This window comes from Corapipo altera, unplaced genomic scaffold (genome assembly GCF_003945725.1).
Source record: "Corapipo altera isolate COAL_440 unplaced genomic scaffold, ASM394572v1 230, whole genome shotgun sequence".
Classification (NCBI taxonomy): Eukaryota; Metazoa; Chordata; class Aves; order Passeriformes; family Pipridae; genus Corapipo; species Corapipo altera.
Window position 1 is genome coordinate 931,288 of NW_020885002.1, and position 12,321 is coordinate 943,608.

Below are 12,321 nucleotides of genomic sequence, written 5' to 3' on the forward strand. Positions count from 1 at the left end.
AGTAGGAGAGTTTACTTCCTGTGATCTTGAAAAATCCAGAAAGGACATATCAGGAACGAAAGCAGTTGAAGAGTGGGGTGGGTAACAGCTGCAATAAAACTTGACTGAACCAGCGCCTTGGTAAGAGCTCAAAATCCAGCTTCAACAATGAGTCTTTTCACAGACATGCACACAGGGTGTGATGTATCCTTCCTGATGTGACTCATCTCACTCTCTGGGCAGTACCTGTACTGCAGCTGCCCACAAAGCTCCAGCTGGCTCCAAGGAAAGCAATGAGCCTGCTTTATTTCATTTATTTCAACTTGGTACTGCAAGAGAATGTCCAGCTGAGGTGTTGCCTTTAAGGATACTCAACTAGTTCAAGCATGAGATGCCAAATCAAGCCAGCTGAAGGGACTAGGACAAGGTATTTACTGTCAGAGGCCTCAGCACATGGATGGGGGGAAGCTCCAGTGAGCACAGTGAGGAGGTGTTGCTGCAGACAAACCTCCTTCAAGTCCACTTCAGTTAACCCCTTTAAGAGATTCCTACTCCCTGTGTGTCAGTGGAGCCTGTCCCCATTTCAGAGGGACAGAGCAGAGTAAGTCTCTCTGAAAAAGAATCCTGTCACCTGAGACAGACTGAGATCAGTTAATGCTGATGATAATCAGCAAGTGAAGTACTAGAGAGTTCATCCATTTGTTGCATGAAACTCAGAAAAGTGACTTTTAGGTACCTAGGAGGAGGTTTCCTCTCCTGCCTGGCTCTTCCCAACAGCCATCCTTATCCTGCACATTTCAGTTCCAGGAAGGAACTGAAGAACAGAAAGGTTTGTTTTGTCTCAGGGTTGTCTTGGCAGATGAGAAATGCACTTTTCCACTCTTGTCCCCTGTGCCTGTTCTAAGTTTTGTGATGTTTTCGGTCTTTCTCCAAGTAATTCTGGAGTTCTGTTTGTGCCCTTTCCCACTGAAACTCGTTTGACACAGACCACACAGTGCTGGCAGCAGCCCAGAAGCAGCAGTCAGTCAGCTAAGTCATTCTTGGGTTAACCAAAAGTAGCTATAAACAGATCTGTCACTAAATTCAGTACCCTAAGCCTTCAAATACTTTAGAACACAGTGTGAACAGTTTATGATACACCATTTTCTTTTGCATTTCAAAGCACTGCATCAAATTAATTACACTTTAAAGAGTCAACTGAAAAGGGCAGGCAAGGAACAGTATCTGAAATAGAAGAATTTTTATGTAGACCATTCAGTGTTAAAAACCAGAGAATCAAACAGTTCAAATTAAAGAGCAGTTTCGAACAGAAGACATTTGATCAAAAATTTTTTAACATTTAGAAATTTAAATACATTTACCTAAAGATGGTTAACCCCCATCTCTATGTTACTATACAATAGCTTAAAGCTACTTTTAAATGCTAGTTCTATGTTAATGTGAAATTCCAGAACTGCATTCTTACTCTTTATGTAAATTGGTTATTGAATTCAGTGATTCCATTACTTCCTCCCACCCCAAAATAAATTTTGAAAATTGAAGCTTTACAATGCCTTGAGTAATATTTTTCAAACGAGTAATTTGGAATAGTTCCCAACAGTTCTATAGGAGGTATTTTGTACAGTTTGGAGAGCAACTCCGTATAAAGTTCTATTGCAACTGAGCATTCACAGTATGCCACAGTCCATACATATTACTACATATACATATCAGGTTTGTAAACATTGGAAGAATACACAGAACATAGTACCACAACCCTCTGGTACTGCTGAAAGGAAGATGAGGTAACATTCATATAATCTCAAAGTCCACAGAGGTCCTGACTGAGTAGGTAAAACAGCTGCCAACGCTTCTGTTTCATAGTGTGTGTGGTTAAGGCGCTCTACGTCACGGTCTGCTAAGGCTGGATTCGTTAGCTCTCAGTATCCCAACTGCATCTTTAACAGCGTGGTATATGACATTCTTCACCTGGCAGGAAAGGAAGAGGTGTTTGGTTATACAAGCAAACAGCACAGGTCACTTCCCAGCTTTCCCACCTCCCTCCCCACCCCCTGTGCAGCTCAGTTCAGACACAGCCTTCAAATAAATCACCAGCCTGTGAAAACAAGGTTCAAATTCTAACAGGACATCAAGTGAGCCCTGTGGCCTGAGGAGAGCATTGCAAGCTCAGCTGGGGGGAAAACAAGAAGTGACAGAAGGAAATTATTCAAAACAAGCTCAGGAGAAGCTTCAGGTGGCTTCCTCAAAACTACTAAAAAAGCCAACAGTTCAAAAACCATAGAAACTCCTCTCCAAGATCCCATGTGTTACAGCTGATCTGAACACAAAAGCATTTGGGTTGCGTGGCCACAGCCCTTCTAGGTTTGGTGGGGGCTGTCTGTTGGGTTTTGGTGGAGTTTTTTTTAAAGGGTCAAGAGGGACAGGGTTCTGTTGAGCACTGGGAAGTTACCTGCAGTTTATCTTCATGGTTCGTATGCGTATGCGACAGATACCTAAATTCCTGAGTGAGCCAGAAGCAGTGTTTGACATGCTCTGGGGATACAAAGTCTTCTGCAACTTTAATACAACTGTACAAATTATGAACCTAGAGAGAACAAACAAGCATTAGAGAGAACAAACAAGCATTAGCCACGTGCTCAAAGGGCTGCCCCCGAGCAGTCAGGCCATAAATGTCCCTGGTCCTTGCCTGGTGTGGAGCTCCTGCTGGGATGAAAACTACATCTCCTAGAAACTGTACAATAGCCCAGCCTTGAACTCCGTACTCCTGGTGAAGGCGTTTCCTCAGCGGTCGGTCCAGGTACCAGCTCTGGTCATGAATGGGATCGTGATCCACGGGGTTTTCTTGGCCTTGTTCTTCTGCAACCTGGAGTCACAAGACAACGGGCATTTTACCACACCAGTCTGACTGCACAGTCCAGTTGTATTCCACACACACGTGTGCCAGAGGGACTTGCACCGTGTGTTCAGGTAGGAGAGTTACACAGTGGAAGTGTGGATTCTTTGTTTGTCCAGGTTTCTACATTTGTCAGGTCCCTCTGGCTTCACAGAGATGTTGCAAATGTGGATACAGGAAATACAGGTAATCCCAATGGACATCGGAAAGGAACAGAAGGGTCAAGTAAATGATGTGTTCACAGTGGGAACCACTGTCACACACGGGACCAGTGCTCTGATGCTACTAAAGCTGCAGAGGGACTGTTTCCAAGGGCATGGAAAGACAGGACAAGGGGGGGGGATGGCTTTAAAACCAAAGAAGCACAGATTTAGATTAAAGTATTAGGAAAAAAATTAGTGATGAGACACTGGGCCAAGTTTCCCAGAGCTGTGGTTGCCCTATTCCTGGAAGTGTTCAAAGCCAGGTTGGATGGGGCTTGGAGCAACCTAGTCCACTGGAAGGTGTCCCTGCCTGTGGCAGGGGGGTTGGAACTGGATGATCTTGAAGCTTCTAACCCAAACCATTCTGATTCTATAGCCTGTAACTGGAAGAAACTCCCAAGTGTGGAATTCAGCAGGTGTCTGCCCGGAGGCCACAATCAGTCAGTGTACTCACTGACCCACATGATAAAAACCAGATTTTCAGGAGATACAAGGCTGGGAGGCACAAGGCAGAAATTTTAGGGCTTTGGGGAGAAAGTTTCTGCAGAAAGTTCCTGTATAAATCCAACCTGCTGCAGCAGTCATTTACACCCAGGAGCCTAGCCCAAAAACTCATTTGGGAGGAGAAAACCAGCTTGGTTCTACTCCATGACAAGATGCTGAGAGCCCCACACCTGCCACTGTGTGAGCTGCAAGGGACTGAGGTGTGAGACAGATGTCAAAACTCCAAGTGCTAATGCTTATCAAACTGACTATCCTTTTTTATCAACTCTAAGATTTGTTCTTTGTTAATACTGAACAGATCTGCTGCAGCCTCTCCAAGCTTCCACTAAGACAGCAGTAAGGCTGACCACACCAACAGTTGTTCAGATCATCCCATTTATCCTTTTAAACTCAATGTATTGTCCTTTTCCACTTTAGAGCACCAAAGAAGTTTCAAAATTAAGACCACAGAGAACTCTGGACTGTTGTGGTGAATTTAAACACTGAAACAAGCCCTTTGGATGTAGTAGCACATCTCTATTAAACCCTTAACTCCCATGAAAACATCACCCAAAATACCTCATTTTTCCTTTAACCCAAACCTCGTAAAGGTATGGGGAAAAAAAAAGGTAGGAAGAGGGACAGAACAAGGAAGAACTTTATGCAGCATATATTGCTCTGACATTTCTCAAGAACGTCTCACAGGCTGTTAAGGAGGGTCTACTTTAAAATTTAACTGTGGTTTTGTTTTAAAGAAAACAGTTCTTTATCATTACAGAACATCATTAACCATGATGTAAGAAGTGTGGGTAAAAGGAGTATATCTACATACAAGGTAACTTTAAGTTTCAACTCCTCACCCTCCTCAGACCCTACAAGACTCAGGGCACACAACAAGTTTTGTCTTGGATACAACTCGAGCGTATTTGTGTCCAGAACTGCTGGGATGGGAAGGGGGAAAGCCCAAGGATATAAATACTTGCAGGGCCACACAGAAGATCAGTCTCTAAGATGTAACAACTTACCTTTTTAAGGAATTCCCGGATCTTCTCTGTATCTTTAGCAGCATAAATGTGCCACAGAGCTCCGGGCTTTTCTCGGCTTTCAGTAAAACGTTTAATTGTCAGTTCATCAGAGTCACCATCTTGTATGGTTTTGAGCACTTCTGTTGAGAGTCAACATGAGCAGTTACACTAAAGGACCTTCCCTCCAACCACAAAAATACCCCCCTCAGAACACAGCAAAGACTTCACCTTCTTCCTGATCAGCCTGGCCTTTGGGGATCCCCACGTAAACCATGACATTGGCAGCATCAGACACATCCAAATGCAGGTTGGTTGTGCCATATTTTCTGTCCTCTGGTGTTATCAAGCCTGGGAGGTGGGAAAAAAAACAAAGAAAGAGAAGCACATCCATTAGTAAGACAGAGATAAACATTACACCACTCTCAGCAGCACTCTCTGAAGAGACCAGAGAGCTTTTACTTCTACCAACAAATGCTTCCAGAACAGCAGTACAGTTTCTGTCCAGGACCTTGCCCAATCTTGTGTCTTCCCAAGTGATCTGCTGACAAGCTGACAACATTGATCTGGATCTATATCTAGCCTGTATGATATATAGAAGTCATATTAAAGTCCTGCTAGAAAAGGGTTTCTATAGCAGTTTAGAATAAAGCAGTATCACTCTGAAAGGCAGCTGCTGCAGTATTTACCAGCCACAGTCTCTTTACTGGCCGTGATGATTTAGTTTCAAATGTCTTTCAAGTGACAGCAGAGGAACCAGCCACAGAAAACATTGCTGAAGAAGAGATTAAAAAGGAAATGACACAGCTCAAAAAGGAGAGTAACAAAAGCAATACAGCCAGAAGTAGAGAAACAACAAATACATGTGGCCAGCTACAGGAAAGAGAGACTGTGGAGCAAGTTGATTGGAAGACTGGGAATAACTGCTATTGGGCTTGAAACCAAGTGGACAAAAAGACATTTAATAAAACAAATCGTATCATGCTCTGGATATCACTAATACTTATACGTGAGCCAAAGTCAGGTTCTCAGATCCATGGGATTAATCAAATTACCTACAACAGCATGGATTCACACAATTTACAGTAAACTTCAATTTGAAATGTGTGGCCAACGTGACCTTTAGAAAGACTCCTTACCATAAGCATTGTACATCTTGGGACCCAAATCCGGTCGCACAAAATAGTTGGGAAGTCGAGAGGCAAGGTTGAGCTTCCCACCTCTCCTGGTGTATTCTGGCAATGGAATATTCTTCATCAAATCATCAAACCTAATGTAATACAGCAAAATATAACATTAGGAACTGATAAAAAAAAAAAAGAGTGCAACAAAAGCTGTCTGCAGTCAAGAGAGTGTACTCCTTCCCCCAGGGAGTTTACTGGACACCATGAAAAGGAATAAAAAAAGGCATAGGAATACAGCAGATAAACAACTTTAACCTCTCTGGACTAATGCTATTTCCTTATGTAATCATCTCAACTAATACCACACAGACTAAGTCAGAATACTTAAAAATGTTTGGAAAAAAAAAAATAAGCTTCAGCTGAACTCTGGACTTCAAAATGATCCAGGCTTTTAGGAAGCTTCCAAAACTTAAACCTCTCCTGAGAAATTTTACATGCTCACTTTACCTGGCAGTAAATACAACCAACTACATAAATTTTTAGGATGAAACTTTTTTAGGATTTCCATTTATGTCAGGCATCTCTGAGAAACAAAATGTGGCACACGTGGCCAACTGCTGCACAAAGTTGAAGCAGGTTTCCCAATGACACAGTATTCCTACATTCCATTATTTTGGGGGTATACCACACAATGAACAGTTCCTTTGGGAATTCATACCGAGAAGGCATCATATCTCTGAAGTCTTCTCCTGGAGGCCAGTCTTTGAGCTTCAACACCATCGGCTCTCCCTCTTCTGTTCTCAGGCGACCTAATTTCAAATATTAGTAAGACTTAGTTTTTAATACTAGTACTTCTCAAATTCCAAAGATTCAGGACAAAGAAACCCTTATCTTAGTTTAAAATCATGTTCTTTCCACAATTATTAATGCAGAACCAAAGACACAGAATTTTGTCACAACACTGATAAACTCTGTTGTCACATGAACTTGCCTTCTTGGCTCTTCTGCTTCACTCAACTAGGGAAAAAGCTGACAGATGAACCTACTTGCTGGGAAGATTCCAGACTTTCTCAGAATGCCTCCCCAAAAGACTAAAGGCAGCCAAACATACTCCTGAAGGAGAGTCCTCCATGGGAACAACAGTTTCTATCCAGTCCACAAGCATAAATTGTGAGAATACATTGCAGACAGTGTCCAAGGTGAAGAGGAAGCCTGGAACATCTTTTATGCTGCTTAAGGATCACAAATCTGTGCTAGGGCAACATTATTGCTGCTGAAAATTTTACCTACTGGAATGATGATTCATGGTACTTACTTGAAATATCTTCAAATCCATCCCAGAAGTCCCCCACAGTAGCTCCAGTGATGATCTCATTGGTCCTGCAGTTCACCAGATCTACTTCCTGTTGGCCAAACTCCTTTCTGAAGGACTCTGGTCTCCAGAGGTCTGCATTTAATTTGTGATGTACTCCTGACACCATTACAGGCTAGGAAGAAAAAGAACATATTCTGAAGAATTATTAAATGCCCAAAATTCTCACTACAACAGGGTAATGCATAAAATACACTGAACTGAATGCTGGCACTTCGAAAACATCTTTTCCAAACTAAGTGCTCAGCCTGCCTTACCAGAATTCTGCCATGCATCTGATCATTCTTTATTTCAAACAACGAGGCAGCTTTTTATATAGAGCCATAATTTCACCAATATGTTTAGAAACTGATTTAAATAGTGAACCACACATCCTTTTATCAAAGGCTCTACCAGTGCTCATGTTGCACTTTGATGAAGGCTTAACTGTTGCTTATCACCACAGCAAGCTGGTACCTGTGCTTCAACCACAGAGCAAAGCACACTAACCACAAATGGAAAAACACAAAGCTTAAAGTACCTGTCCCTGCTTCCAGCACTCCCTGAAGACATTCCAATTACTTTCGTTGTTGGGATCTTGAAGACACAGCAAGCGGTTATCACACAACCAGTAGTGAGGGGTGTCAAAGCCCATTATCGTGGGCTTTATAGTCAGTCCTTGAGGCTTCTTAGGCAGGTCTGTAATGGCTCTATTTTGCACCAGGGAAGCAAAAATGTCATCAAGGATTTTGGGTGTACTCTTGAGTCCATTGTCTGTCTGATAAAAAAAAAGGGAAAAGAGAAAGAACAACAAAAAAAAGTTGGTGCACTTTTCTTTTGCCTTGTCCTGGAGGCATTTAGGAAGGTATTTGCCACTTCCAAAATTTTTCACTTGAGCTCACATTTGTGCAGAGAAACAAACAAACAAAAAAAAGCAGAACTTTGTTGTCTAGAAAAGCACCATCATTAAATGCCAGTGCCATGTCTGACACTGTCTACAGAACTCTGGTATAACAAGTTCTGCTCTGATTTACATTTCAGCAACTCTGCAGAAACTCAGCAGATGCAGCACAGAACAGAAGTTGCTCTATATGAAAGAGGAAAAATGCAGTTCCAGCAAGGAACTCTCAAGGCCAGTATTTTACCCCACCATTTTCAAGTCACATCTGTAAGAGAAGACAAAGCCCAGAAACATCTGAAGTGAACCCGTCCGCAAATGACATGTGGAAGAGTCACCCACCACAGAATGTTCCTCCCTCCAGCTCCAAGTTCTTTTTTTGAGTCTAATGGACACCCCAATCAATGCACCTGCCAGATTCTAGCCTAAGGAAATTAATTTGCTTCATCACTTGGTTCCCAATCCCTTACCAAGCAAGACTTGCTGATAGTACCACTAAGCCACTACTCTGGAAAGCACTAAATGGAGCACTGAGACACAGAAACTGAACAAGTCCTTTTTCCAAACAAAGACAGAATTTCACCTGCTGTGACAGGTGCCTGTGGCAGTTGCTCACAAGTTTAGAACACTTGCCTAAGCCTGGAATGAACTCAAACCAGTAAAACAAAATTTTTCCTGTACCTTTCCTCCAGAAGAGTTCAAGAGATTCCGCAAGAAGCCCGTGTTGTTGTTGCTCACGGGGGTCAATATTGCACTGTTGAATGTCTGCAGGGCTGCAGCTGGCTTGGCTAAGCTGGGGAGTGTCTGCAGAGGTTTGTTTTCATTCTTTGAAATCGGTATGAGGAGTTTCTCTGAAGTGAAGGAAAGAAGACAACTGACAGTGAAGCAAGGCTTAATCCTCTGAAGGATGAAAAGTATATACTTTGGATTTTTGCCCCCTTTTTTTTTTTAAGACAAGATATTCCTATATGCATATACAGGTATGTATGCACATATATATAAATCTCCCCTCAATACATGCAGATGAAATACTCCTTTCACTTAACTTTCTTCAATACTCCAAAGTTTTTTAAAATCACACATTTAAAATAAATACATTTTCAAACCGAACTTTCAAGAATACTTGCATCAATGGGATTTTAATCCAGTTTTCAGAACAAAATATGATAACCCTGGCAGGTTTTACTCCCAGCCATTGCCATGGCCAGTTCTGCAGCACAGGCACTGAACATCCATCCCAGCAGGCAGATGACATCATTCTCAGCACAAGATGCTGCTGGGTCTGACCTATATTCTTCTGACAAACAGCCACAGAGGGTTTACTCTTCACATGGTTCTGCACATACCTTTGTTTTCTTTATTCACGTTTCCACTTGTTAGATTTGAAAACCAATTAAATGAAGGAGAAGAATTTACTGAAGCAGTTTGTTTGCTTCCAAGTGCTGACTTGAGAGGAGGATCGTGCGTAGTGACTTGTGGGCTCAGGACAAAACTGTTATGTTGAAGGCTGGGCCTGTCTCCAGATGCCAAGTGCTGAAAAAAACCCAAGTGAGAACTTGATCAGACACAGACACGCTCTACTCAGAAAGGGAAAGCAGCAATAAGATGTCCAAATACATTCTTTAAAAAAAGAAACATAGTTTGGCCCTTCAAAAAAATCTGATCTCCACAAGAGGTCAGCATTGCAGCTCAGTGTCACCCAGGGAGGACAGTTCAGCAGGATTTGGGATCTCCCAACTTCAGGAGCAGCCAAGAAGGCACAGAAGGCTGAGCTTCCCAACTGCATTTTCTGAGACTGCTTTGGGAACTAAATGCATTTTTAACAGCAGCACTTTCACAATTCTAGTGGTATCTGATGCTCAGCCAGGGCTAAGCTGGAGCTCCAGTTCAGTGGACTAAAACAGATATTTAGCTCTCCTAAACTTTTATCTTAAGGTGGCAGTAGAAGCCCACTCACCTGCCAGGTCTAAACAAGCACAGGATTGTACATCCCCTTTGCAGCTGATTTATGTGCTTGTTTGGAGATTCTAGTAACAGACTAACCAGAGCTACTGCTTTGCCCTGGGATTCCTGTGTGACTGGTGATGTTTCTTCTCTCTACTCAAAAGCTTTCAAGCCAAGAAATTATTCTGCTCCTTTGTCTGCTTATTGCTATGTTCTATATTTCATCTCTTATTGACTGCTGATCCTTGGTAAGAATTCCAAACATGACATAACAGGAAGTGTTTCAAACTTTAATGAACTTATCCTCACACAACTAGAGTAGTACCTAATTCTACAGAGAGATACCAGTAAATTCCAATACAGCTGTTTGCCCAGTCACAGGAAATCTCAATTCAGAAGACTGAAGCCAGGTCAGTCACAGGTTAACTTTTGAATCATATAACCATCTCCCTCACTTTTAACACTTCACAATATTTTTCATCTCTTCTGTTCATTACCAACACCAAAATCAAGTTCAGCCACTTCTTAGACTTAAGATAATACATTTCTTTTCAAAATAAGTTTACAAATAAGTACATAACTATTAAAATTTACTTAATTCATCTAGTTTCTTGCAAGATTCTGAAAAACTAAGCTATTAATTTGTGTTCTATTTTTAAAAGCAAAGAACACTACATCCATTTACAAATAAACATATGGTAGGGTTTTGTTGTTTGGGGTTTTTTTTTAATATAAGGAGCAGCACACTTTCTACCAGGACTCCCAGAGAAATCATTGCTTCTCCACACTGCTCTAGCCCTCACAATTTTATTCATATATAGCTCTTATGATTTCCAGTGTTCTTCCATCTTATTTATTCTTTTAGATGTTGCATGTTTTTTATCTCCAGGACCCAAGGAACAGTCTACACTTCCCAACCATTCCCACTGGTCTGTTCTTCAGACTCTTCTCTTATGGGTTCTCTCCATCTAATCCTACTTTTGCTCTAAAAATCCTCACTGAACATTTGTCAAGGACAGGTCACTACTGAGGCATCAGTGTGCCAAAGGGACACAAGGAGACCTTCCCCAAAACTTAAGGAAAGACTTAAAGAGCCAGAAAGATGAACAGTGAATACAAGCTGTCCCTACATGGTGGGGTTATCACAGAGGTCAGGGTTGGCACACCCACAAAGACAAATCAGCAGTGGCTTCAAGCCTATGCAGTAGACTGACACAAACATATACTGCACAGACATAGTGAGAGGCAGTAACAATACCTGTTTTGAGTCCTCCTTTAGAGTTGGCTTTGATAGTGCTTTGAACTGCTTATTTGCACAAGGACAATTTGCTTTTATTCCCCATTTTGTTCTCACAGAGTGAACGATATCACCAACATCATAGAGAGCTGGAGGAAGAGAGTCATTAGTGAGCTCACATGTAACCAGAACATCCAGCATTCACTGAGTTTTTAAGAAATTGTGTGTGCTTGCAAGTAAACAATAGTATGTGAATACAGTTCATCATTAAAACAAGAAGTTCTGCTATTTCTTGGTAAAGATCAAAGATAATAAAATAGTGTCAAACACACAGGCTGTTCCAGTCTTCAGATAATAAATACTAAGCTTTTATTAACTTTATTACTAAAATAAAACCTCACTCGGTACAACATCAACAACATACAAAAGATAGCAAAGCCTACAGAACGTTTTTATCCCAATCAATTATTCCAAATACCTTTTCCGGGAATTATTTGTGTAGGCATCAGATTCTCTGGTTCATGTGCCTGCCCCTTCACACATTTAAACCAGGAGAAAGTATCCGAGTCATCATCTGTAAAACAAACCATTACAATGTTTTATTAGTGCACCCTGCTCTGGAAAGCCACATATTTTACTACTATTGATACATTGAACCACAGGTCTACAACAAGCTCTTTTTGTTGGGAAGGTTTTTTGTCTTGTTTAAAGGTTGTTACTGACTCCCAAGTTCAAAACACAGATTTTTCTTTCCCCTCTTCCCTCTCTGTCTACAGTAGCAATAAGCATTCCTACCTTCATGTGAGCTTTTTTTCCTCATCCTGTAGCAATCCACACAGACCCCAAAGCCACACTTGGAGCAGACCCAGTGGAGGTTGAAGATCGTGGTGTCACAGACGTCGCACATCTCTCGGACGCCGCGGACCGCGCGCTTCCAGGCCACCTGCCCTGTGGTCAGAGACAGCTCAGTCACTGTCAGCTCAAACAACACTCAGCATTTGCATGTTAAACACAGTTGCTTAAAAACTACAGTGATATGACTTAGGTTTTTTTTTTTTTGCACTGGAACTCCGAAACAAAGCTTTTGCCCTTACAGACTCACAAAAGCAAGTCTGGAACAGAGTTTAAACAATCAAATCCACTTTGCTTCCTCCTGTGCAGAACCAACCACATCTCCTACTCCTGAC

At 41.8% G+C, this 12,321-nt stretch overlaps 1 protein-coding gene across 3 annotated transcripts in view; it reads right to left on the reverse strand.

Annotated features, from left to right (window-relative positions):
- Window positions 1-1,202: 1,202 nt before the first annotated feature.
- The window catches only part of KDM3A (lysine demethylase 3A), a 30,961-nt gene continuing 19,842 nt past the window's right edge, over window positions 1,203-12,321 (reverse strand). For all 3 annotated transcript variants that reach the window (XM_027667192.1, XM_027667193.1, XM_027667191.1), the window contains exons 13-26: window positions 11,930-12,082; window positions 11,613-11,708; window positions 11,156-11,283; window positions 9,300-9,486; window positions 8,635-8,804; window positions 7,597-7,833; window positions 7,020-7,191; window positions 6,423-6,513; window positions 5,720-5,850; window positions 4,812-4,931; window positions 4,584-4,723; window positions 2,666-2,842; window positions 2,429-2,563; window positions 1,203-1,947 (exon numbers count right to left, since the gene is read on the reverse strand). In XM_027667192.1, the coding sequence (XP_027522993.1) occupies window positions 1,867-1,947; window positions 2,429-2,563; window positions 2,666-2,842; window positions 4,584-4,723; window positions 4,812-4,931; window positions 5,720-5,850; window positions 6,423-6,513; window positions 7,020-7,191; window positions 7,597-7,833; window positions 8,635-8,804; window positions 9,300-9,486; window positions 11,156-11,283; window positions 11,613-11,708; window positions 11,930-12,082 (2,018 nt within the window). In that variant the 3' untranslated portion in view covers window positions 1,203-1,866. The remainder of the gene's footprint in view (window positions 1,948-2,428; window positions 2,564-2,665; window positions 2,843-4,583; window positions 4,724-4,811; window positions 4,932-5,719; window positions 5,851-6,422; window positions 6,514-7,019; window positions 7,192-7,596; window positions 7,834-8,634; window positions 8,805-9,299; window positions 9,487-11,155; window positions 11,284-11,612; window positions 11,709-11,929; window positions 12,083-12,321) is intronic.